This window comes from Heloderma suspectum, chromosome 1 (genome assembly GCF_057233095.1).
Source record: "Heloderma suspectum isolate Gila_16-S chromosome 1, 16-S_ref, whole genome shotgun sequence".
In the NCBI taxonomy this organism is placed as follows: Eukaryota; Metazoa; Chordata; class Lepidosauria; order Squamata; family Helodermatidae; genus Heloderma; species Heloderma suspectum.
In genome coordinates this window covers 206,203,764-206,230,607 of record NC_139458.1, presented here as the reverse complement: position 1 = coordinate 206,230,607, position 26,844 = coordinate 206,203,764, and the positions used below count along the sequence as shown (strand labels likewise).

General features: G+C 41.2%; 2 protein-coding genes across 8 annotated transcripts in view; both read left to right on the top strand.

The window, feature by feature from the left end:
- ANKRD44 (ankyrin repeat domain 44) overlaps positions 1-17,325 on the top strand; it is a 189,974-nt gene extending 172,649 nt beyond the window's left edge. For 3 of the 6 annotated variants that reach the window (XM_084816619.1, XM_084816608.1, XM_084816657.1), the window contains 5 exons: positions 319-464; positions 2,151-2,233; positions 5,026-5,108; positions 5,359-5,450; positions 10,726-17,325. In XM_084816619.1, the coding sequence (XP_084672745.1) occupies positions 319-464; positions 2,151-2,233; positions 5,026-5,108; positions 5,359-5,450; positions 10,726-10,994 (673 nt within the window). In that variant the 3' untranslated portion in view covers positions 10,995-17,325. Of the gene's footprint in view, positions 1-318; positions 465-2,150; positions 2,234-5,025; positions 5,109-5,358; positions 5,451-7,391; positions 7,495-10,725 lie in introns of those variants that run through there. The other 3 variants (XM_084816647.1, XM_084816628.1, XM_084816638.1) reach the window with 2 other exon arrangements.
- Positions 17,326-19,802: 2,477 nt separating this feature from the next.
- PGAP1 (post-GPI attachment to proteins inositol deacylase 1) overlaps positions 19,803-26,844 on the top strand; it is a 62,197-nt gene continuing 55,155 nt past the window's right edge. The window contains exon 1 of one of the 2 annotated variants that reach the window (XM_084816670.1): positions 19,803-20,082. In XM_084816670.1, the coding sequence (XP_084672796.1) occupies positions 19,930-20,082 (153 nt within the window). In that variant the 5' untranslated portion in view covers positions 19,803-19,929. The remainder of the gene's footprint in view (positions 20,083-26,844) is intronic. The other variant, XM_084816686.1, reaches the window with a different exon arrangement.

Below are 26,844 nucleotides of genomic sequence, written 5' to 3'. Positions count from 1 at the left end.
TCTACCCATTTGGGTTTGTTAGGCATCCACCCTCACTGCTTTTAGGCAACGGTTAAATAGCTATGTATCATCTCTAGGATTTGATGCAATCTGATTTTATTGCTGTTGAGTCTGTTTTTATTATTTATAGCTTTTATTTTGTGCTAAATTTTTAAATTATTTTTTAAATCATTGTATTGTGTTTATTGTTTTGAAATTTTGTTAGACACCTTGAGCGTCTTGGACTGAGAAGTGGAATACAAAGAAAGAAAACTAGCAATAAATAATTAAACAGGTTTATTCTTCAAAAAGCTCTAATTGTGCTGTGTTTCTTCTTAGAACACCACTTCATGCAGCAGCCTTTGCTGATCATGTGGAATGCTTGCAGCTTCTCTTAAGCCACAGCGCACAAGTAAATGCTGCAGATAATTCAGGGAAAACACCACTTACGATGGCTGCTGAAAAGGGGCATGTAGCGGCTGTAGGTAGGTAGTTGTTTGCTGGGAACTGGTAAGAGTTAATATTTTTGTGCAGGTCTACAGATATTTTATAAATCTATTTGGTAAGAGGAAGCAATCTTCATACTATTAAAACTGCTCCTGTTTGTGACATTTACAGATCTTTCAAAACTCACTTCTAAGTGCTTCTGTGCTAAGACTTTCAGTAGGATGATGTACAATTCTGTCCTATAGCTTCACTGGATTTAGAATATGCAAGATTCAAAACACAAATAGTAATAACCTGGGAGAGCTGCTTGTGCAAGGTTTTGCACTGAGCTCCTTCATTTGGCAGTGGGAAAATTGCTAGTATACATCCATGCAAACATGCTACGGTTTAGTGATAAATAATGGTCTAATCCGGTCTTGTAATTTGCTGCCCCTAGTGCAGTTCCTCTGACAGTTCTTAAAGGAGTGACACAAGAAGCGTAGTACCAAACTACTGAATGTACAAAAAATAATTAGTTTAACTGTGTCACACTGTAATTGATATTGGATTGGATGGAGTCCAATAAACGGAAGCTTATCACGGACATGATGGAGGTGTTGTGGGTTGGTGGTTCATCTCAACTGGGGATGGCCTTCAACCTACTTTGGATGCACTCCCCCTGAAAGATCAGGTCTGCAGTTTAGTGGTACTATTAGATGTGGCCTCTGTGAGTTAAATCCAACATTGCGCTAGTGGGTGTCCACTAGTGTGATGGAACATTCTCCTTTTCTCCTCTCCCCTGCAGCCTTCTGTGCTGCCCAAAAATATGTTCCTGAGTGTTTCCCAGCCCCCATAGCAGGTTTTAAGAGTGTATGGGGGGTTGCAGTGGGGAAGGGAAATCGCCCTCCTCCCAGTTTTGCTGATGGAGCTGCTTCCATCAGTGGAATGACACCATCGGATATAATCTGTGACACAAAGCAACTTTAATCACCTTAGGCTGATAGCCTGGCCATAGGTATCTATGCACTGGTCACATCTTATTTAGATTACTTCAATGTGTTGTATGTGGGGTGCCTAACTACTGTTAGTGCAAAATACAGCAATACATTAATTAACTGGGCCTGGATTTATGGACTATAATCTTCACCAGTTTGCAGATGCTTTACACTGGCTTTCTATTCTTTCTGAGCACAATTAAAACTCCTGTTTTTGATCTATAAAGTCCTAAACAGCTTGCAACCACCTTTTCCCACATGGGTACTACCATCAGTTTTTGAAGCCCTGCTCCACGCCCCTCCACCTTCTGAAGTAAGGGTGGTGACCAGTGACTGCACTTTCTCTGTTGTGGCACTTTTGCCTCTGGCGTTTACTTCCCAGGGAGGTTCATCTTGTACCATCCCTGTTTTTGTTTTGGTGCCAAACGAAAACCTTTTTATTTGTCCTGGCTGTTTTGGTGTATGTAGTACGTCCACACGCATGTTTACTTGGAAATAAGTCCCATTGTGTCCACAGCAGGTGTGTTTATGATTATAATCTTAATATGTAGTTCTTTTAATACTGGTATAAAATTCTGCTGTGATCTGTTGTATCATATTGTAGTACTTATTGTTTTGATTGAAGAGCGGCTAATAAACATCTTAAATCTTACGTCGTCTTCTATGGCAATAATGTGAATAGAGATGGAAGGTAATTAACTGGTATTATGGAGGTAATCTTATGGCATATTTTATTTCTCTGTATCTCAGATTTTTTGGTGAACAGTGCCAAGGCCGATCTAACTTTGAAGGATAAGGACTTGAATACATCCCTGCACTTGGCTAGCAGTAAAGTATGTTTAAAAACATTTGCGTGTGTATGTGTATGCATGTTCATGTATGCCAAAAGGAATATGAAAAAAATATTAGTAGTTGCATCAGAGACAACATTAAATTGGGCTCTGTATGCAACGGAGACATAATACAAACTGTGTGAGTCTGTAGTCAGCCTTTTTCTAAAAACACTTTGTGAAAACTTATGGGAGCCAATAGAATCTAAACTGACTCAAGCTGGTAATCATATTAAAGCTTTCGTATTTACTACTATGATATGATGGATTATGGTAAATCATGACATTGGGAGTTGGGGAGAATAAAACCTGTGTACGTTAAAAAACAAAAAAAATCCCAAACAGCCCACCCAAAAGAAAACCCTTTGTTCTCCTTTGCCTCCCTTGTTCTCAAGAGAAATGTCCTTTTGTTACTGAAAAGTTGGCTTTTCTTATTTATTTATAAGCAAGATGCTCTGCGACGGAAGGGTTGGGAATGAGTTAGGCTTGGGCTGAATTATTCAGCCCATAGTTTTCCATTGGTTCCAGGAGGTGGAGCAAAACAGATAGGGTTGATTTTCAGGGAGTTGGGCGAAATGTAATAATTTGGGATGGAGGTGGGGTGGCTTACTATTATAGATGAAGTAGCAAAGGGTAGCTACTCCCCCCCGCCCCCACCTTCATGAAAGAAGCTTTACTGCTTCTTAAAGCAGCAGTGGAGCTGCAGCAGTCCTAGTGTTCCTTCCTAATTTGAAACAGAATGGACCAATGGGAATACCCTGGACTGCTGTTGGCACCTCTCCCTTCTCTTCAAGTGGCAGCAAAGCATTCCTTGTGAGGGAAAAAGGTCGAGATCCTCTGCCACCTTGTCTATAATGGTAAGCCACCTGCCCCCCCCATTAGATTTTTCCCAACCCACTGGAAATTGTCAAAAATGCCCCCCAACTTTCACAAAGGGCAAATGGCCCTGTGAAAGGAGGGGATATTTTGCCCAGGACTAATATACATTCCCAAGTAAATAAATATAACATCCTGAAATTAAAAACTAAAATGAATACTGTTTTTGCAGCTGTTTGATCCCTCTTAATGTTTCACAATCCTGGCTCTTGGCAGGATAGTCTTTCTGAAGTATTAAGATATTTCTGTAGCAATAGCATCATCTGATATACTACTACCAAACACATTGACGATCTTTAAGTAGGCAAAAAGGCACAAGAAGGAGGTATCACTAGGCTTGGGAGAAGGCCAAAGTTTGCAGTAGTACAAAAAGGGGTGGGGTTGAGCAAGGGAGGGGGTCCCAAAACATGCTTAGTAGCAATGGAATGCTGAATGTATGTTTTGGAGGGAAAACTAGTGGGGAGAGAGAGTGGAAATGAACATCCTGGAAAAGGGCATGGCTGGCGGACTACACTAAGCAACATTTTATGGCAAGTCCCACTTGTGTTACATAATCTCCACCATAATTTTGAAAAGAAAGTGAGTTTCATTTATTTAGATAGTAAGCTCTAGTAAAAACAATAATACTTAGGATACGTATTCTCGCCTGTGTTATATTAAGTGGGGTAGCCTTGGCCTGCTCTTCTCTGCTGTCATGTATAGGTTTAGAAATAAGGAACAAAACTGTGGGACCAGAACAATTCATGACAGGTGGAGACAGTTGGAAGGAGGTTATCATTTCCTTCCCTGTTGCCTGCTGGCAGAAATGCCCAGTGCTGCTATGGGTGGCACTCATCCTTGGGCAGCAATTTCATGATCTCATGCCTTCTAGTTCAGAGTGCCCATGGCTGTAAGCACCCAATGGTTATTGTAGTCACTGCCATAAGACCACATACCTTGGCTGGCTGAAAGATCCACTATTCCAATCAAACTGGGAACTCTGGTCAGTGGCTGTAGCAGCAGGTAACCCCATGCCTCTCTCAATGGAGAGGGTTACTTTAGGAAGCAAGGAAGGCTGGTTTGGGGAGTGGTCAGCTTATGCTATTCTGTCCTGGGCGAAAACATCAGTGCTTGCCAGGCCCTTGGATGGCTGTAACTGACCATGCCACTCCCCCTGCCCCCAGTACAATGTGGTGACTGGTTGGGGAGAATGCAGCAGGCTAGTGATTAGTGTGAATGCAGTTGTTATAGGCTATTTAGGATGTGCAAAGAAGGCAGTTGGCCTTTCACTAGTTTTGGCAAATCTGGAATGTTTCTTCCATTGGTAGAGCTTGTTTGCATTCCCACACACCCACTCCCACACAACAGAAATACAGGGCTATTTGCGCAAAAAGCGGGGCACACTATTAGGATATGAAATAACGTTGCACATATTAATAGTTAAGGATCAGGGGTTTTCTGTCTTTTATCCTAATACAGGGCTTTTCTACATGAGATGTTTATCGTCATTCCCTACTCACAGTTGTTTACAGATTCTTTAGATGAGGCGTGACCCTCTAGTTTCACTTCTGGGTCTAACCAGCACTTTCAGTGAATTTTTTTAGAGCAGGGAAAATACTGCATTTAATTGTGAAAGTGAAAGAAAAAACAATTTGTTCTTGCATATTAGTGCTGTTTTGTTATACCACAGTGCCACCTAGAGATTATGTAGAAAGGAAACACTCCTTGTGTAGTGATCAGATCTCAATTCTGCATTGAAACCAAAAGTAAATACAGCAGATTAACAGTGGATTAACAGCCTGATGTAGAATAGCCCACAGTCCCCCAGTTTCTATATGCAGATCACTCCTCTGTTGCTCATATCATTAATAATTAGCCATGAACAGATTACAGGAAACTAAACTGTGATAACATGTTCTAAATATGTTTATGTATTCTAGGGACATGAAAAATGTGCCTTGTTGATACTTGAGAAGATACAAGAACAGAGCCTTATTAATGCGAAAAACAATGCATTACAGACGTAAGTATAACCTGATAAAAATTTACTGTTCACTAATACTAACATTTAATGTTATTAAAGTCTCACATAATGTCTAATTTTGCATTCTGCAAATATGGCATTCGCTTCTATGTTGTTGTTTTTTAAATGTGAGTTTAAATTTTTCAAAGATGTTTTTAGTAACCTATACTCTTAGCACTTGAGCATGCTCTGCATAATATACCTTTTGAAATATGCATCAAGAGTACTTGAATTTAGATATGTTTTCTAGACCTCTTCATATTGCTGCACAGAATGGCTTGAAGATGGTAGTTGAGGAGTTACTAGCAAAAGGGGCATGTGTACGAGCAGTAGATGAAAATGGTAAGTGAAGGCATTCATACTGTCATTCATGAACAATAACTCTCAGTCATTATTCAGTGTATATGTATTTCTAAAGTATGCATACACTGGTTAGATAATGCTAATTACTTTGTGAATTGTAAAAAGATATTCACTGTGCAATTTCTTAAGCAAGAAAAGTTATCATCTATTATAGTACCTTTTATTTAACATATATATACTGCACCAAACTTTTTGTTTTTTTGTTTTGCAAGCACTGTTGGTAACTAGTTATTACTTAATGTAATAAGGATTCGAACTTTCTAGCTCTCTAAAAGTCATCAGAAAATTTTAACTGCTTATATTGAAGAGTGCTGTGTTTTAAATACATCATTAAAGCATGCTTAGGAGGGAAACCCCCCAACATGAATTTAACCAGGTCTGGATTCATTCTGAGCTCCTACTGCTTCCAGTATATGTGGCAAGTTACTGCCACCCTGTGGCCAAAGATGCATGAAACTTTATGTAGTGTTCAAATAACACTTCCATTGAAAGTCTCATTTCCTATCTCTGAATATTATTAAGGCAAATTGTATACTGTATCACTTTTTGCTTTGAATATGTGGTATATGTGTGTGTAAAATACAAGGTACTGAAGGCTTTTTTCTTCATTAAAAAACATGTTTAAAAGCTGAGCCTCTGCCAGGCACGTAGCAGAATGGGGCTTTCTATTAAGGAAATGGGCTTCTGTGCAGCAGCAGTGGCTTGGCTTTCTTTAGAAGTTAAAAAATGAAGTTTTAAAAAATGAAACAAAAGCACTCATCATCCGTCATTTTATTTGAAACTAAGGCATGATCCCACCCTCTGCCTCCCATGAAAGCTTTTTAGAATGTCAGGGCATTTTCACTCCACCCCATTTGAAAAAAGTTAGGCTGAAAGGTTTGACCCAGCTCTACTTTCTTTACTAGTAACTCCTTATCCCTCTGCCACATAGGAAAAAGCATTTTGTGATGTAGCTTTGGAGGGTGATGGTGATCTGCTGCTCAAAGAAGAAAAGTTTAAAAATCCTATTGGGTGAGCCCAAGCACTTGAGTACACCTAAAATAGAAACTTGGATCCCAGCTATTGTCTTTGATTTGTAAGACCATTTGTAGAGATGTTTCTTGAACTAACATCAACACTTCATTCATTCATTCATTTAATTGACTTGGCAGTCTATGAAGTGTACAGTACATAGGGAGCAATTTGGAGATTGTATCCTTGAATCATGTTTAGTGCCAGCTTTGCCTTCTGCACTATTCCAAAGACTGGAAGAGCAGGTACCTGAAAGAAGGCGGGGCCCATTGTGTTGGCATTCTTCCAGCTTCTGCTCTTGTTTTTCCATCTTCCCCAGGAGGTTTTGAATGTTTGCCATCCATATAAATCAGTCATATTATCTCAGGCTTTAGTTCTACCTCCCCTCCCCTCCCACAGCCACAGCACCTTCCTCCTTCACAGGTATGAAGAATTCTTGGCTTTTCCTCTGCCAAGGCTGGTAGTTTAGCTTGCCCTCTCAAGAGCCTCCCACATTGCTTTTTTCACTTTGCCCCCAGAGTGTATTTAACACTTAATTCATTAATATAAAAGGTTTGATCATTTAAAATTGTGCATTTTTTCACTCTTGCTTAATAAAGTAAAGTTTAAAGGTAATCACCTTGCAAACACAGGTTCTTAGCTTTATTAAATAGCTGAAGGCTGTATACATAGACAATTTGTATAGATAGTAATTGTAATTGGCCCCAGAAAGATTTTAGAACAATTGTTTTTTGAAAATAGATTAACTGAGCTCTGCAGTAACACCAAGAACATAGCAACATATAATTAGCATTATGAAGGTGTTATAAATATGTTACTTTTGTTCTGGGAACCTTACTGTAGCTAGTATGCAAATGCAGTTTTGTTATGTTGACGCCACTGACTGCTAGTCCATGGGTTTGCTATTAGGAAGTACTGAAGAATCTTGCTGACAGGATGCTTCTTCCAGTATCCAACTTCTCATGAAAACTGCAAAGTTTTCACCACCATTCTGAGGAGTTAAAAAGACTCAGGTCAGTAGTGAATTTTCCAGAGCATTGTCTACAATTCTAGCCAGGATCGGCCCTACATTAAGCAGAGTGAAATGCAGGGATGGGGGGGGGGGGCAGCAGTAGCAGCTCCTCTCACCTGTTCCTGTCCTCCTGAGGTGGTGCCCCAGTGGGAGCAGTGCTTGCTTGTCACCAGCCTGGGCTGTCTATTAGTTGCCGTCTCCCAGCGCATCAGAGACAGCACTGTTGGGAAAGGCCCCTGAACAAGAGGCAGAAGAGCAGCCAGTTCAGGCTGTGCTCTCCGGCAGGCATTGTGCACGTGCACTTGCTGTTCTGCCCATGTGACACACATCAGCGCCGCTGCTGCATTGTTTGAGGAGATAGTGAGCGAGGAGCTGCCAAGCAGTATGGTGAGCGATTGGCAGCAAGGTGTTGGAAGACAGAAATGTGTTCGCCACATGTCCTCCTCTTCAACTCCTAACTAGCCTGAGGTGTGGTGGAGGATGCTGTCTCATTGCTAGCGCTAAATTAATGTTTGTATGTGAAATGAGGGCTGAGTGCCATCTTGTCCTTTGCCTTTGTCTTGGGCTGGCCCTGCTTAGCTTTATATTATTTTGCCCATATCTAAAGATTGTGTTTAATTAGAATGGAACTGTAATGCTTGCATGGCACCTGTATTACTACAAATGTGTGCTGAGGCATCTATTTTATCAGTGCTGACAAAAACCCCACCAATTAATACCTAAAAGCTATGTAGCTCTGTGGGTACCTGGAGAAGGGCCTCCAAAGATGACCTAAGGCAGGTACCTATGGGAAGAGATCTTCCTCTATGGCCCCGTTATAGGGTTTTAAAGGTCAACACCGACACTTTGAATCGGGCCTGGAAATGGTCTGGGAGCCAGTGCAGCTGATGAAGCGCTGGTATATGATCCAGTCTCAGTGAATAAAATCAGTTATGAAAAGTGAAATATCGATCCCAGTGTTCATCCCCCCGCCCCCAACCCAGTACAGTAAACTATCGAATTTTGTTAACTTGCAAGCTGTACTATCTGAATTATATGAATAGCACACTGCAGCAAAGGAATAGGATTGCATATTTTCTGACGGTGTAACTACCTGTGATGGCACCCACCACCCTGTGGAATGATCTCCCCTGTGCGGTACATCAGGCCAAAACACTGGTGTATTTTAGGCATTTATTGAAAACATATCTTTTTTTACTTTGGCTGTCCCTCAGCCATGAGCTATCTTTGAATCAATCTCAGATACCTACTGTTATGTATTTATTGTACTCTTGTTGCTTTATGGTGGTGATATAAACTGCTTCAGGATTTGTGCAAATGAGAAGTGGTATTGCTAATAAGTAAATATGTAGTTTGGTGAACCCTATTTCTTTGTTTCAGTCTGCCATTTATAATTCAAATAAATCAGATCAAGATCAAACATGACATCCAAATATAGCCAGAATTTAAAATTAAACTCAAAATGAAGCTCCTTGAACTAGAAGGTTGAATTGACTTTATCATCGGTATGTAGTGTGTGTGTGTGTGTGTGTGTACACACACCAGCAGTGGGGGGCCTCTGGCTGGATTGTGTTCGTCCACTCCTTCCCTGCAGCTCGCTGAAGCTCAGCTGAGGTCCCTGCCCCCTCCATGAAGCCACACTCCTTGGAAAGGCTAGTGGAGAGGGAAGCTGGCTCCATCAAGAATTGCTGCCTCAAGGCACCCAGAGGGCCTTGAAATGGCACTTCTCAAACACTTCTGTCATCCTTCACCTTTTCCCCACAGGAAAGGTGAGGGAGGCCTGCTCCACTGGAGCTACTACCTCATGGCACTAGGAGCTCCTGACAGAGTAACTCCCTCTTTGTTGCTGATTGCTCAGCAGCAGGAAAGAAGGATCTTACTGCTTTTCTGTGCTGCATGCTGAGAAAGCCCCCCACCCTTCGCCATGTAGCATAGAAATAATGTGATCTGCCCACAGAGAAAGAGATTGCTCTCTTTCTCCATGGCCAGGTCTCATCGTTTCTGCTTTGCACAGAAAGGAGAGGAGTCCCCTTCTCACTGCACAGCACAGAAACCAAGTGACCTGGCTGTGGAAAAAGACATCACGCTAGTTTTCACTGGCCAGATCATGTTGTTTCTGTGCTGCACAGTGAGAAGGGGGGTGGGACTTCTCACTGTGCAGCACAGAAATATAGTAAGCTCCCTCTTCCCTGCTGCCCAGGGAACAGCTGAACAAAACCAAAAAGGGAGCTGTTCTGTTGGCAGCTCCAGGCACCTTGAAGTGGTGGCAGCTCCACCAGCAGGCTTCCCTCAACCTCACCTTTCCTGTTGGGAGCGCCTTTCTCACCATACAGCTCAGAAGCCAAATGTGTGTGTATGTGAGAATGCGTTTAGGTATGTGTATGTTTTGGCCCAGCCCACTTTGTGCTTTGGCCCCACTCACTGCTAGTATGCGGCCCCCGACCACTGTCCCCTGAGGAAATGTGGCCCGGGGGCGGGGGGAGTTTACCCTAACCTGATATACAGTAATAATCTGCTTGTTGTACAGAGAGAGATCAGTTCGGAGAAAATTACACAGCTCTAGTTATGGTTAAATATTTGGGTTCCGTGTAATGGCTTACACATTTTTCACTTCATTAGGGTTTTTTTTGTTAAACTTACGGTATATTTTGATAAACATTGCAAGCTTCCTAAATAAAAAAAAAAATTTGCTTAATGGCAAGATAAATATTGTAGAATTAATCATCCATTCATTATTATTTTGAGTTATTTTAGCCAGATAATATGTGAAAGTATTTTTCTATAGAGATAATGTATGTTCCTAAAATTTCAAGTATTTCTCTTAAATATTGTACATTTACCTTTGAATGAAGGTCATTGTTCTCAGAATGAGAGTTACTCATATGATATGAACTGAGGTTAAAGATGTCTTGGTTCATAAAGTTCTTCTAAAATAATATTGTCCTTGTGGAATGTAGTTTATTGTGTTTATTTCATTTTGTGAAGGCTGTAAGTTGCCTGCTGCTTTTTCCTTAAAAAAATTAGTGCTTGTTATGATCATAGTAGCTTTGTGAACTGTGTACTTTCCCAGCATGCCTGATTTTAAAAAGTAACACTGCCTTGCCTGCTGTGATTGTGACTAAACATACATCTCCAGGCTATGGACTCATCTAGAGATGAATCTGAGGAATTCTCAGATCTCTTCCTCATACCCCTAGTACTAACCATTGCTTTGTCTGCATTTGTGCCCAGGTCATACGCCAGCCCTGGCTTGCGCTCCTAACAAAGACGTGGCTGACTGCCTGGCACTCATTTTGGCTACCATGATGCCTTTTTCTCCTTCCAGTACAATGACGGCTCTCAACTTGGTTTCTTTAAAAAAAGACAATTTGAGCAGGACTCATCTCTGCAATAGCTCCAATATGCATAGCGCCATTAACTCCTATAGTAAACCCCTAAGTAATGATGTAGGAACAGAAAATGGATACAATGAAAATGATTCCGATTCTGAAACATTTTGACTTTAGCATTCAACGCTCCTTCCTTGGTTGCATTTGGATTTGGTATTTCCTTTAAAAAGACCTGAATCCCAGAGTTACAGTCAACCTTCACTTATGTCTGGAATGAGTACAGTTAGGCCATGAAAGTCTTACAGTTGCAGCTCTTAAATAGAGCCTTTCAGAAAAGTAGAGTTTTTTTGGGGTGGGAATGCATTCCTGTTAATGTTCTGCTACTTCCAGCTCTGTCGTGCTTTTCATAGGCCCTAAGGGCTCCTGTGGAAGATTCTACCTCCTATTTTATGCAGAAAGCAAAAGCTGCCTTTTTCTGTTTTGACAGCACAAGTCAACAGGGAACTGTTGTGTATATGTAATGTGTTAGCTATAGTATAGTGTTGATATGAAGACATTTTTCCAGTACAGTGTTTGTAGTTCATAGCAAGAAACTCACAACTCTCTTCATTTTTGTCTTCTTTTATAGTCTCAGTTTTTAGATAGCTTTGTTATACAAACCAAAGGTAAAGCCACAGGTGTTTTTAATTTCAGATTACTTTTAGGAACTGCCAGTATCATCACTTTCTATGGAAAATTAAACTTCTAAATTCCACATGTATTAAGCACTTAAATACACAAAAGGCACTTTTAAAAGGCATTAGCCTCATTTTCCTTCACAATTTGAAAATGTTTAGGATCAAATCTTGCTTGCCTCAGCCACAACATATCCACAACATATCTTGAGGCGTTTGCAGCAAAGAGATTACTGGTAAGGCAGATTTGATTTGCCTTGCTTTTTTATTATTTGGCACAAATTGCATGGTTTATTTGCACTCCGCAATTAAGGATTCCTGGGAACTTGTGTCACCTGTGCTGCCAGGCAATTATCTTATTCTAAGAAAAATCAGCTATAAATTGATAATGTACCTAAATGTTTGATATTTACCAATTTGAATACATTTTTTATTTTATTTTAGAATTCCTAAACTGTAATGTGGTTTTTATCTTGAACATTGTCTGGTTTTAAAATTCTGCAACATCTGAGCTATATCAGATAGTAATTACAGAGAATAGCAATTACTGCGCTATGATACACACAGCAGATAAAACCAAAACACGCAAAGTGGAAAAGCCAAGCAATCATCAGGAAGTACATAAGGGAATTGTGATATGCTAAAAAGGCCTGCTGGCATCAGCTTACTTATTAAACATCTGCATTATGAATATCTACTCCTTCTGCCAAAGCTTCTAGGTCAAATGGACCCTGTTCCTCGCCTGAGACAGATGTACAGAAAGAAGAATAAGACTCTTAAAATACAAAGAACTAACCAGCTATACCATGAGGACCAAAAGGTTTCAGTATGGGAAGACTTTATTATTTTTTTTAATAATGCAAGTAACTTTTCTAATCACAAATGCACACAAAAGTGTTTTCTGTAATTAAAAGTCTTGGCTGTATTGTACACTTAAAGACACAACTTTCTAGTAGATACTTTGACATTTGTAACTGATGATGATGTGTTGATCACAGTTTATTTTTCCAGGCTAGATAATGTTCATACTTTTAATGTTAAATGTGTTTATATTTATTTGAAATGAAACAAGTGCCCAGAAAAAAATGACCATGGTTTGTTGTCCTTTTAAGTTCCTTTATGTCTTCATTAGCTATGAATTTAGGCAAGCCTAGTATGCTGAGTTTGATAGAAATAATGGGCACATGATGTAGCTACTGTTTATTGGTTCTTATGCAGCAAGGTGGGAACAATGTAAAAGCAAAGCTCTGTTCATACCCAGTTTGGTATGGGGAGCGGAGGCGTTTGATTCATGATTCAGTAGCATTTGTTACTAGCAGGGCTGGCCCTATCTTTAGGTACAGTGAGCCAACCACCTCAGGCGGCAGATGTTGGGGGCAGCGGTATTCTTCCTGAGCTCCCAGTCACTTCCCCCTCTTGGAGGACAGAGTAGTGTGTGCCACATGGCCCGTTCTGCATCCCCGACACTACTAGCCTGCTGCTCTCAGTTGCAGTGGAGGTGCACGGTGCAATCATCAGTGCTGAAGTAAAATTCAACTGCCATTCCAGTTTGTTTCTGTATATGGAAAGGGGTGGGCATCCTTGTGTCAGCTAGAAAAATACCTTCGGTCAGCCCTGGTTGCCAGAGCAGAGGAGAACGCATAGGAAAAGTCCGTGGTGAATTTATTCCCTCGGTAAAGAAATGGTGGTAAAGAAATGGTGCTCCACATTTCATAGTATAAACCAAAGGGAGGACTGTGAAGCCAGGAGGGAACTGCCATTCTTTTCTCATTGAAGCAAGGTATATAGATCTCCTCACCCTAAAGATTAAAAACAAAAATGGTTTCTGCCTGAGACCGCATCTTCATCCAACACATGACCTAGGGTGCACTTTTCATTGCAGACTTTACACAAGAGTAGACTTAAAATGTAGTCCTCCTAGGAGATTGTCACTTGCATGGTAGTAAACAATGCCCACAAATTTCAGCCAGTTACCATTTACAGTTTTATTTCCGTACCAAAAAGCTCCTGGAACAAAAAATGTCCACCAAAACCCAGGTGAATCCCTGGTTCTGTAATATTTTTGTCCTAGCCAATGAGACATGTTAAGGTAAAAAGTTTCCAACAAAAACTGATCTAGGGTGGCAGATTTGAGTGTTCATATTGAGTTCCTTTCTGACACAAAATATCCCAAGAACTCTATTTATTTTTGTCATTGGGATGCTTTTTTGTCCCAGCCAACATTAATGTATTAGAATAAAAAAATGTTCTATTGGGATAAAAAATGCCCATGATACAAGTCAGCAGAATTAAGTACACATATCTGTAACTAGACATGTAGATTTGTTTGGGGGACATTATATTACCCAAGATACATTTGAATGTGGCTTGCGATAGTAAGTTACCTCCAAAACCATGTATGTCATTTTCTTTGGTTTTGTTCCATGGAGGTGAACAAAGCTACTAATTCTCATGCAAACTGCTCTTCTAGCCATTGGGTTAGATCCACAATCTGCCTTCCGTGAATGCAGGGCTCCACTCATGGAAGGTGCCTCTGTACAAATCTTGTGGGATCCCCCCCACACAGCTCGCCCCATTCAGCAGGGTCTCCCAAACCTTTGTGTAACATTTTTAGGGGGTTGGAGGGGCTGCCAAGGGGTGGAGGAGGCAAGCAGATCTGCTTCCACAAGCCTAGTTGCATGTGCCTAAATCTGTATCCAACCCCATGTCTTGGGGCAGTTTTTCACATCACATTTTGTACTCTGTTAGTGATACTGAAGTACAAAATAAATGGGGACTGCTGTAGTTGTTAAGGGTGTATGTGGCTTTAAATTGCCACTGTCCTCTTTAACACAGATAACTGGTTCACATATAATGGCAATCTTAGGTTAATCATCCCAAGAATTGCCAAAATCCAGCATGAGCGAGTGCGCTGCCTGAAGCACGCTCAACATTTCCATGTTTAATTAACAACCTACGATGGCTCTATTCGTAGGTTATTAGCATGACATCCAAACCATGACGCTCTGGGTTGTTTAGTGGTTAAACAACTCAGTCAACCTACAATTTGTTGTTGGGCTGACCCAGAGGTTCTCAGTTCAGACATTACACTAACAACCAACTAAGGGGGCGATCATAGGTTGCCAATTGAAAGTGGAAGTGAGAATTGCACCAGAGGCAGTGCACTCACTCACTCCCACTAGATTTCAGCAATCATGGCGTAATTCGTCCACGACTGCAGTTACATGCTAACCAGGTCATACAGAAATGGCGACTGGGAATCTTTCTTTTTTTTAAACTCTGGTACATTTCCTTGACTAGGGAATATAGTGTGAGAAGCCACATCTAGTTAGGGGTCTGGTTTCCGCTAAGATTCTGAGAAAACGGGAACAGGCAGCAGAGTGCTCCATAAAACCCACTGTTAGTCTCTGTAATGAATCCATGACTGCAAGATACAATCACAGGCTTATCAAGCAGCCAGCAGTTAGAACACCAGCTTTTATTGAGCACATCCACCCAAGCCTGCTATTCTCGAAACATGAACGTGAGCAGGAGGTTGTGTTTTAAATCCACTTTGAGAGGGAAGGGGCTAATGTAATGCTGTAGTAATTTCTGTCTAGCCTGATGGTGCATGTTAAAGTATGTGTTGTCATAATTCTCAATCTTTCTAGACATCAGATCCTGCAGCAGGTACACCAAAAGTCATGCATAGTCTGGGAGGTTACTAATCAGCTCTTGACAATATTTCATAAATAAAAGTCTGAACATTTCCATTTTAATAAGAAAAAATCAATCTTAGATGTTTTACTCTTGTGAGGACATCTTAAATGCCTATAATTATAATAATATACACTATACAGTATCAGGGTAGGGTCTGATGACCAAGCAAGAAATATCATATTTACTGCCCCTGAGAGCTAAACAATCAAGATATTCCCACCTAATGTATTTTGCCCAGCTATTGTGGATCAAATTGGTGGGAACTGTGCAATGGAAGGAGTCCCCCTCGCCCCCGCAAATCCTTGAAACTGTAACTTTTTATAACAGAAGCGGACATTCTAGAATATCGCTGAACAGCACTGGAAATGAGGGAGAATCATTGGTCTATGTAGAATTGAGTAGAAAATTCCTAATTTCATTTTAGTTCTGGGCTGATCATTATTTAAAGGCGCATGGAATTCCTCTACAGCAGAAATAGAAGGTGAAATATAAGTGTCTCTCTACCAGCAGGACAGAGGACCCCTCCCCGCTGCACATCCAAAATTTGCTCCAAAGAGGGACCTTTGAGCAGATTTGGGGATTGGGGAGAATAGGAGGGGATGTCCCATTGTGCAAGCATATAGGCCCACTTGTGCAATGTTGGATATCGCCCACACTAATTTTTTCTCACGAGTTACTCTATAGCAGCCTTCCCCAACCTGGTGCCAATAGCCATGCCAGCTGGAGATGATGCGAGTTTTAATCGAATGCATCTAAAGGACACCAGGTTGGATAAGGCTACTCCATAGTGACTTCTTATATGAATATATTTTCAACATATCAGTCAGATGTACTTACAGGATTGTCTTTTCTTAAAGGCTGTATACAGAAGTAAGCCCCACTGAACAAAGTGGAACTTGCTTCCAAGTTTTAGGATTTAGGATTGGGCTGCATTGTGTATCATTCCTTTCTTCCCTATCCCTAATCCTAAATGTATTAGAAAGACAATGTTTTGAATTAGGCCCTCACAATATTTTTGATAGTGTGTCATGTGGGTAGAAAAGAACAGTGCAATCCACAATCATTAAAAATAAATGAGATATTAGCAATCAACTTAAGTGGGGTATGGATGACACTCTTAATTGTTCTCTAAATGGCAATACTGTTTTGTAGCAGACAAGGTACTGTACTTAAACTATAGTAAATATCAGGTTTGGTTTTATTTGGGTTTGTTTTTCCTTTGTCAGAGGCTAAGCACTCTGTTCCACTGAAATCAGTGGGACTTGCTTTCAAGTAAAATCTGTTTAGGACTGAGAAGCATGACTTGGATCATAAGTCGTAATGCATGCACCCTGCCTACACCCACATTTCTGCGTTGACAACTAGTATTTAATTCTTGTGAAACTTCAGCTGCAGGGTTATAATGCATGACACTTACCGCTTGCTGATCTCTATTGTTTCAATTGTAAGATGAAATAGCTCAGGGGATTTCTGTTTATTACTACTAAAAGGGCACCATGTTATGTTTTGGTACTTTTCGCAGCAAACATCTGCTGCCCTTAACTATGAATTATGACAAATGATTAAACTCAATTTCTTGTCTACTCTGTTTAGAAACTTGATCATGTATCTGGGTTTCATCATATAAGAAACTTTTAGAGTGCCTTTTTATATTTGTGTGTGCTGGGTATGTATTGTGAATATGTCTTTCTTTCATTTGAGTGATACTGAAGCAATAGAATACCTATACATTTTTATTTCAAATTTTAATTTGAATGTGGTTTTTCCTTTAAAAAAATCTACTTGTGTTAACATGAAAATTAATATGCTAAATTTGTATAGGAATTGTGCATAACTTTTTGAAGTGCTGCAAACACTTCCTTATTACACAAAGTAACCCTTAGGTCAGTGTTACTGGGAAGGGTGTTTTAAAATGGTGACAATCTTGAGTGTGTATAAAATACAATTATATGTGTTTGTAATGCAGTGATATACATATTAAAAGCCAATATCTAATTTTTTTTGTAGTTTTGTCTTCATATTTTATGCTTTTAGCATGTGCAATATATCTTTACAAACCATGGTGATATGAATCTGGTGACAGTGTTACATTTTGTATGAAATGTTTGTAATAAACAATATGAAATATTGTTGAATGGTTTCAGTGCGTTTGTTGCTAATTTTTTAAAATGTAAACTGAACTTTAATGACTTACAAAGGAGTTAAATGACCTGGGTGTACAAAATGGGTATAACAGATTAATTTGGACCCTGAAGTTATTCAAGCACAGTTTAATATCTTTTTCAACTACTGAATACTGTATTAATTGTAATGGAGTATTCTTACTGCAAATGAATATTAAAATGCATTCAGATGCATATTTTTACAAATAAATGGTACAAATCTTGCAGCAAAACCTGAGTGTGTTTGTCAGTACTTCTGCATATTTTCAGGGTTTTATATATATGCACACATTATAAAACCCATAACAGCAGAATAATATTAATCAATGATCTTCATGTTTAAAGTTTGCTGAATGATTTATAAAAGTGCATTGTAAAAACACAATCAAAATGTATAACAGCACAATTAAAAAGCAGTAACTATTATATGATGATGATTAAACAGTTGTTAGTATTATTTATGGCATTAACAAGAACTAATAATCAGTCAAATTTCAGTTCACATTATCACGTCAAGTACACAACATCCATAATAAAAAAAAATCCAGCAACCTCGGATCTATCAAAATCGATCTGGAATTAAACATGAAAAGCATATTGAAAAATAACTCTTCATGCACAGGCTGATTGCTGTCCAGCCTCATCTTGAATGCCTCCAGTGTGGGAAAGCCCACTTATCTCCCTTCCTGAAAAAAAAAGTCTGTTCAGCACATATATCGTCTCTACCTCTTCTGCAGCAAATACATATGCAAAGAATTCATTCAGCTCCTTTACAATTTTCCTGCCCTCCCTTAGCACACATTTCACTCCCTTTTCATCTACCAGTCCAGTTGTCACCCTGGTCAGTTTCCTGCTTCTCCTGGATTTAAAGAAAGGCTTATGGTTGGATTTTATGGGTTATATCCAACATTATGTGAGCAGAACACACTTATGGAGTGTACATAAAGGTTTTGATATGTAATACAAAATCTGTCCATGGTATAGACACAGGAGCCTGGTGGTAATATCTGTTACATCAACTGCTGCTTCTGCTTTTCCAAACTTCTGGCAGGAATCTCAGCCGTTAAGGTGGACACTTGCCAGCAAGGCACCAAGCTGTTATAGAAAAGATGCGGTGTGTGTGTTCTTGCCCTTTGTTCCCAACTTTGCTTTTGGAATTTGTCATTGTATACATTACTTTCAAAGTTTTATAGTCAGGGTTGAACTTGGGCCAAGGTCCACCAGTGTTCCTTTTCTGTTTTCTATGGCAAGGCTTTACAATGGAGAGTTTAAAAGCGCTGATTCATTCTTCAAAAACACTAAACAGCATCTATGCTGCATGTCTTACATCTTCATTTCTGGTGAGCAATAGGAAGGTGTAGGTATAGAGAGGGCCTTCACTGGGGTGTAGCACGTGCTCTATGGGGTCCATTAGCCTAGACCAGCCTCCAACCTTGTGTGCCCTCCAAATGTTTTGGACTTTAATTCCCATAAGCCCTAGCCAGCATAGCTAATGGTGAGGAATTCTGGGAATTGTAGTGCAAAACATCTGGAGGGCACCAAATTCCCCAACCCTGCTTTTAGGGCCTAGAGATTTGAAAAGTTTCTTCTTAGCGCGGCCCCCCCCCCCATTTTTCAAAATAAATAGGACAGCCTTTTAAAGTATATTTTGGCCACCTAATGCGAAGAGAAAACTCCCTGGAAAAGACCCTGATGCTGGGAAAGACTGAAGGCAAAAGGAGAAGGGGACGGCAGAGGATGAGATGGCTAGATAGCATCACGGATGCAATGAATACGGACTTGAGCACGCTCCGGGAGAGAGCGCAGGACAGGAAGGCCTGGCGTGCTGTGGTCCACGGGGTCACGAAGAGTCGGACACGACTGAGCAATGATAATTTGAAAGCGTCCGATTTTTCTTACTGCCGTTTTTAATGTTCGTGCTTGTTTTTAATGAGTTGGCCTTTTAAGTCGAACTGTCCTTTGCTTCGGGTGTACTTTAGTAGAGCCACTCTGCATTTGTCGTTTCTTTTATTTTCCCCGCTAATGAGTAACTGCAGAGAATTCCCACGTGTTGCCGACTGGGGAGAAAGCATTCATCTTTGCCACTCCTTTCCAGACATTAAGCATCTCGTACTGCCGAGCCCATGAACGCGAAAGGCAGCAGCGCTGCCCCCGGACCTTCCCTCCACGGCAGGCAGGCAGCCCTCGCGCGCTAACCCGACTGACCTTCCTAATGTGGCGGAATATAGGCACGTCCTCTACGTTTCGGCCCTCCCAAGAGGGCGGCTCCCCGCGCCCCTCAAGCTCTCCTTTCCCGCCAAAATGGCGCTGCCCCGTCCCGAAATGGCGGCTGGGTCGGCGTTCAGACCTCTTCCGACCTTCCGAACATGGCGAAGGCCTGCGTTTTCCCGCCTGCCCTTTCATTTTCGAAGCTAACTCCTCCCCTGCTCCGCCCCCGTCAAGCCGCTGTGGCTCGGCGCTCGGCCCCCCGCGAGCCGCCCGCCCAACCCCTTTGGCGTTTGTGTGTAGCCGGTGGGGGAGCCTGGCGGAGCTCGGGCAGGCGGAAGCTTCCTCGGCGTGGCCGGGGGCGGCATGTGGCGGGCGGGGAACGTCTCCGGGGCCGCGGCGGCGGCGTTTTATGGGGCGCTGGCGGCTCTCGTGCTGCTGGGCGTCCGGGACGTGCTTTTCCAGTATGAGGAGAACCGGTGCAACATGACCTACATGTTCGAGTATCCCGAGTACCTGGTGAGTGGCTGCTGAGAAGGGGAGCGGCGGAGTCGCTCGGGCTGCGTGCTGCCCGCCCCGCCGCCCGCCCCTAGGGTGGGGCTGTGGCATGGGCGAGGGGCGCTTTGTCCCCAGGAAGGCTGGCCGCCTGCGCTGGAAGGAGCAGGTCCGTTGCCGGGGGTTGGAGGAGACCTCTCCTTCTCTTCATCCCCGCGTCCTTTCCGCTCGAGAAGAGCGGCGGTCCTCCTAAGACCTATTTGCACTTTTTGCATCTGATGAAGCGGGCTGTATAGTCTGCGAAAGCTTATGCTAGAATAAATGTGCCAAGTCTTTAAAGTGCCGCAAGGACTCTCTGTTATTTTCCCCACGTGTGTAAGAACTATGAGGGTGTTGACGTCAGTATGTCACATTATTGCATGTTTTAGTAAATCGCTTCTCTTTTTTTTCTTTTTTGGCTTCTTAATCGCTAAATAGCTATTCCCTTCTTTGGGAATACTCTAAATCACTGCAATCTCTGGCGCGTCTACTCAGAATCAAGTCCCATTGAGTTCAATGGGGCTTGCTTCCTGGTAAGTGTGTATGTGATTGCAACCTAAAAGGCAGATTAAGGCTTCCGTCCGTCTGTTCTGAGAGTCATCTGTTTAAGATACTGAGTAATAATGGTCTTCCAACAAGTTGCCTCTCTTTCCTAGCCGTGAAAAGACAGCAGGTCTCCACCTGTCAGGAGCCACAGTTCTCAGAGGACATGTTTTCCAGGCTAGGTCGAGTCCTCCTGGCCTCTTTCTAGAATTTGCCCACTGCATTGACTTCTCAGTAACTTGTTTGATTGTGAGGGGGTGGAGGTGTTAAAGGATAAGGTCTTTAAGTATATGTCACAATAGTTAGAACACCAAACAAGGTAATTAACTGCTGGTATAAACATTGCTTTCCTTTTTTCTTAGAAAAGTGTGTTTTCAGCTTTCACTCTCTTGTCCCCAGAGAGTTCTCCACATTCTACTTTTGGTAAAAGAGGTTTTTCTTATGTTGATGCAGCAAGCAAATGCAGTGGCATTCAGCCTTTTCAGGCCCTCTACAGCTAATCTTTGATACCCAAATTGCACCAGGGGATGTACTGCTAATATTTTATGTTGTATCATATTTTTACTTTTTATTATATCTGTCTAGTTTGATCCTTTTCTCTCTCCTTCCCATTTTCTGTCAGCTTTTCTTCTTCTTCCTGCCTTTAGAAGATTGCTATGGTGCCAATAGTTTGACCCATTGTAGGTAAGGTTATGCACCACTTGTGGGCCAGTGAAGACAAGTGCCATAGAGAACGGGGCTGTTGAATCTTTAATGGGGAGAATCTGGGCAGCTTGTTATGGCATAATAATATGACAGGGACGTGAAGATCTGAACCTGCCAAAATTTCCATTTCTCCACAACCATCCTCTAGTCATCTGGTCAGCTTAAGCACAGAATATGGCCCATTTTAGCTGTTTTTTAATCTTTTATTCTGAGCTAGTGAATGGACCCAGGTTTGCATGGGTTGGAATAGCCCTTAGTTTGATACAGCAAAGCCTTCAAGCACAGTTAGGCAACTGTCAGAGTTGGACACAGTATGCTCACCCTATTTGAGTGATCCCATGACTGCTGATACTCCTAGGCACAGCCCCTGCCATGGTGCGCCCCTAAAGCCCCCTGAGGGAGGGGTCTGTCCACTCCCTTCCGCTGAGGGCAAGCTGGCATGGAGCAGGTGTACAGCTCTGTCCCTTGGCCTACTAATCTTCCCTGGCTTCAAATGGTATGGCCTGCAAAGCTATGTTGGTTAGGGAAGTCTGCCCCTAGTGATTGAAAATGTTACCGCAGGCTTTAACCACAGGGATACATTTAAATAAATTAAAATCAATGTGTTTTTAAAACAAAATAACCCTGAGGTGCACACCCCTAGGTTTTCTTTAGTATGCATGTCAAGTTTCAGGAGTCTAGGTTTCAGGGTCTTGGGGCTATGATGCTGACAGACAGACACACATCCTCTGTTATAGATTATAAAATTACCGTAGTGCTCGCTGTTGCTCATAAGTACATCTCTTCTGGTAACTGAAGTGGTATCCTGGTTCTCGTGTTCTTATTCAGCACACAGATGCATAGTCTGCCTGAATAAAGAGCTGAAGTTTGTTCATCTCTCTGCTCCCCAAAATTATTTTATTTATTTTTAAAAGTTCTGTACTGCTGTTCACCTGCAAAAGTGGGTTTGTACACCAGAGAGGTGTACAAATATAAGATAACTCATCAACAATAACTTAAAAGTAAAACGTCAATCCAAAAATGAGAGGGGTAAAAACAAGCCACCACCCAGATAAAGCCATACCACAACGTTAAAAACCAATTGAAATGCCCGGGCAGACCTTTTTTAACCTGGCACCTAGAAGTATACACCATTGGTGCCAGGCAAATATCTCTTTGGGGGGCATTCCAGAGTCAGTGTGCCACTGAAGAAAAAGCCCTCCTCATGCCATCATTATGTACTTCTCTTACCAATGGCACCTTACCTTGGGGCTACCCCAATCTGATATCGCTGCCACTTGGAAGCCATCTCCTTCCAGATGCCCTATAATTGTGTCTGGTTTAATGGTTTGTTTTTGTGCAAAATACTCTGAAAGATTATCATCAGATTAATACATGTGACTGACAGTGCAATCATATAAAGGACTTCTTAGAAATTATACTGATTTCAATGAGGCTAACTCCTAGGTGAGTGGGTATAGCATTGGAGCTTGAGGCACTTGCTTTATTTGTGGTGTGTGTGTATGTGTGTGTGTGTGTGTGCGCGCTCGCGCACACACACACACACACACACACACACATATATGGCATGTTTCTTATAACATGCCCCCTGGTGGCAGAGTTAATACGATTTTACTTGACCTAAATCATATTGTGGTCACGTCAAGATGTGTACATTTTAGTTCTCCATTCAGACTGCTTATGCACCTCTGTTTTAATAAAAAACCAGGAACCAACTTCAGCATTGTGAAAAACAAACAAACCCCAAAACAGAATTTTAAAGGGCTTGAGAGAGAGGACACCCACACAGTGTTCTGCACCTGACTTGGGTTATAATTTGGGTGTTGAAATCTGTTTTTAGCCTTAGGATCTTCAGTGCAATAATAGCTAGGTTTCATGTGCAATGGGTGTGGGAGTGAACTATAAATACAGGAGTCTTTGCTACAAACTGAGAGAAAAAGGGACTGGTTATCTGACAATTTGAGTGGGTTTTTTTTTCTATCTCCTTAAAATAAAACAACCTACCATGTTCCTAAACCCTTCAAAATAGTGGATACTCTGAAATCAAGTAAAAGATGCATGATGCTTTGAATATGAAGGGTTAATGCCTGAGTTTCATATTGCTAGGGCTTTGGTGAGCACAAATTTTGTTTCAGAAATAGGAAATATCCTGGACCATGTCTTTTAAGAGTGAAACTGGTGAGGAAAACAGTTCTGTTGAACTATGCATTGGGTTGATACTGTAATATATATTGATTGTTATAACTGTCAGGACTCAACTTGTGAATATAAGTGCTTCATTTCTAAAGTTAAATTTCTTCCTTGGAATTTATTGTGCTGTGGTTAGAGAAGGACACACTGTACATATTTTATGGTAGTCTTGTTTCTTTATTTACTTTGGGCGGTATCCAATGCTGCCTATACGCTAGAGGGACATACTGCTAGCACAGAAGCTAGCAGTTGTGGAAGCAAGTGGAAAGAACAAAACCACTCATTTCTGAAATGGGGCAGGTCAGTGGAGCTCACAGAATAGAGCTCTGTTGACTTGTCCTGTGCTGGAAACTAGCATTTCTACTAGTTTCTGGGGATGCTTTAAAAAGCACTAGTTCCTGTTGCTCTAGGGGTGGGTCACACAGGCATAACAGAACTAGTGGAGATGCACTGGCAGTATTGAATACTGCCCATTGTGTGCTTCTGAGCTTAAACTATGGTATTGAAACAGCTTCTGGTGCTAAGCCCTTTTGAGGCCTAGGTCAAATTAAGGAATGCTGGAGTAAGCAGAGGTTCTCAGGCTGAGTTAGTAACTTAATTTTTGTAAAAGCAAAATGGATTAGTCATGAAACCCTGGGGTTTTAAGGGATGTTTTATGCAAGTGGTACAACTGCATATATGGCAACATTTGGAAACCTTTGGGAGAACATTTCAGCTGCCCTAGGGCACAGTTTTGAACAAAAAGTCTTCAGAGGGACACGCTACAATGTGGGACCACTGAATTACAACTCAACTCATTGTGAACCACCCAGAGAGCTTCTGCTGTTGGGCAGGATAGAAATGTAATAAATCAAGAATTGGAATTCTGTTGCCTCTGGCTTGAAAATATGACAAACATTTATGACATGAATGTAACTCTGGCAGAGCCAGAAGTTCCTTTTCTTAGTTGTAATTGTTATTAAAAACTCTAGTTAGAATTCCACACTACAGTTATCATGGGACTTCTACATTAAAGCTTTTTAAAGCCCTACATTGCCAAGCACTCAGATGCTTTTTGAACTCCCTTCCTCCAAATAAGTCTACCCAAACAGAGGGCATTATCTGAAGCTTTCATCTTGGCGCCTCTGTCTTCTGAAGTGCAGTTGGTGGTGACATGAGAAGATAGCATTTTTGGTTGTGGTACCCTACCGCCCCCCAAGGGGCTGTGGTGGCTTAGTGGTTAAGACGCTGAACTGCAGACCAGAAGGCAGTTCGAGACCCGAGTGCTGCATGACGGAGTGAGCTCCCGTCTTCAGTCCCAGCTCCTGCCAGCCTAGCAGTTCGAAAGCAAGAAATTGCAAGTAGACAAATAGGTACCGCTTCGGCAGGAAAGGTAACAGCGTTCAGTGCACCTCGGTGTTCAGTCATGGTGGCCACATGACCACGGAAGCATCTTCGGGCAGCGCTGGCTCTTCAGCTTCGAAATAGAGATGAGCACCACCCCCTAGAGTTGGACACGACTGGCTGGGGACACCTTTACCTTTACCTTACTCTACCCCCAGGAGGGTTTGCCAGGTTCCTACATTATTATATTTTCAGCATCAAGCGAAGACCTTTTTATACTTCCAAATCTGAGATTTTTAATTGTAAAATATTTAGCCCTCCTTGATTATTTATTTATTACATTTCTGTACCACCCATTAGTTGAAGCTCTCTGAGAGGTTTAAAAGACAAGCTTAAAATCATAAGTTTGAATTGATATATTGTGTTAATCTGGTGATTTTAGCTTTTTATTGATTGTTTGTACTATTTTTATCTTGTTAGCTGACCTGAGAACATTTATACTGAAGGTTGCAGGTTATAAATGCAGTATTCAGTAAAAAATAAATAAAACATTGCTACTTTTGCAACTTTTTTTCTGTCCAGCATGGGTTAAACAAGCCTACGAGTCTATGTAAGTTTCACAGTCCCCCCACCCTAGTTTCCTTGTCCATTATTTCCACAGCTGATTTTAAGTGTTTTATTTATGCATAAAGGAAAGAGAATACTTCAAATGCCAGGCTAATTGGACTGTTACCTAACCTTATACTTGATTGTAAGCAGCATTAGTTAATGAATTTAAGCAGAGATTAGTAGCTTAAGTAGTTAATCTTCTTTCAGACCAGGATTCTCATAAGTTCTGACTTTCTTTGTAAGAACTCCTTGCTTACGTTTGGCATGCTTCAGTTCTTGTACTTAGATGTATGACTAGGGTCAGTCCTCCATCGTTGACAGCTTGAGCAGTATGTACAGGGCAGGGCCATCAAAATATCGTGTAGTGGTTGATTGACCAGGGCAGCAGAGAGTTTGGATCAATTTTAGATCAACATCCCTTTCATAAGAATGTGTGTACCTCAACACTTAAGAAGTGAGTTTACCCTTTTTGTTCAGACGCTATCAGCAGAGGTACTATACTTCGATTTCTCCTCCCTCTCTTACGATGCATTACCAAGATGATGATTCTTTGGATGAGAAATTTGGTCATGAATTCCAACACATCTTTTTGCCTTAGTAGCTATATCTGTCCTTAAGCAAAGTGAAACACAAAATGCTAATTTTCCTTCCCTTTTTGCAATTCTTAGCACTGAATGAGGAGCTGTGGAATGCATCTACATTTTTAATTAATCTTCCTCTTCCCACCTTTCAATCTGTAATTGTTTTATTGAATTGCTGTCTTGTTGTAATAGCAACTTGTGGCAGTTTGTCCATAATCTCACTATCATTTTGACTCTCCCAGTATTGCACAGCGCTGTAAGGGTGAGCCTGCATGTCCCTATCACGTTTCATCCTAAGCATCCAGATTTGATAGCACTCTTTTTAAGGATGATTCAGATTATAAACTTTACTCCACCCCCCCACCCCCACTGTCCTCCTTCCCAAGCATAGCATGACAATGTATCCTGTAGGGCAGAAACAAGTTGCTTGAATATTTTGTATTGCCCAATGCAGAACATAGTGTTAGAGTAACAAAATGGGTTGGTTCATTTGCTTAGTTAAAAGCCAAGGTACAGTAATTTGGAAAACAAGGTTCTTTTCCTCTTTCACTTGCTGACTGTGTATAAACCCGAAGAATCTTTTGCCAATGTTATGATCAGTCACAAAAAGGGAAATGTTTAATTATGTTTATGGCATTTTGTGGATCATATAAAGTATTCTTTAGAACTGGAATAAGCTCACAGCATAGCACTAAATGTTTTATTTTAAATTGTGTGAATATGTCTTACGGTGTCTTCAATTGTTTTGAACATGAGAATTTAGAAGAGCCGTTCTTCTGTTAACATAAAATAAAAC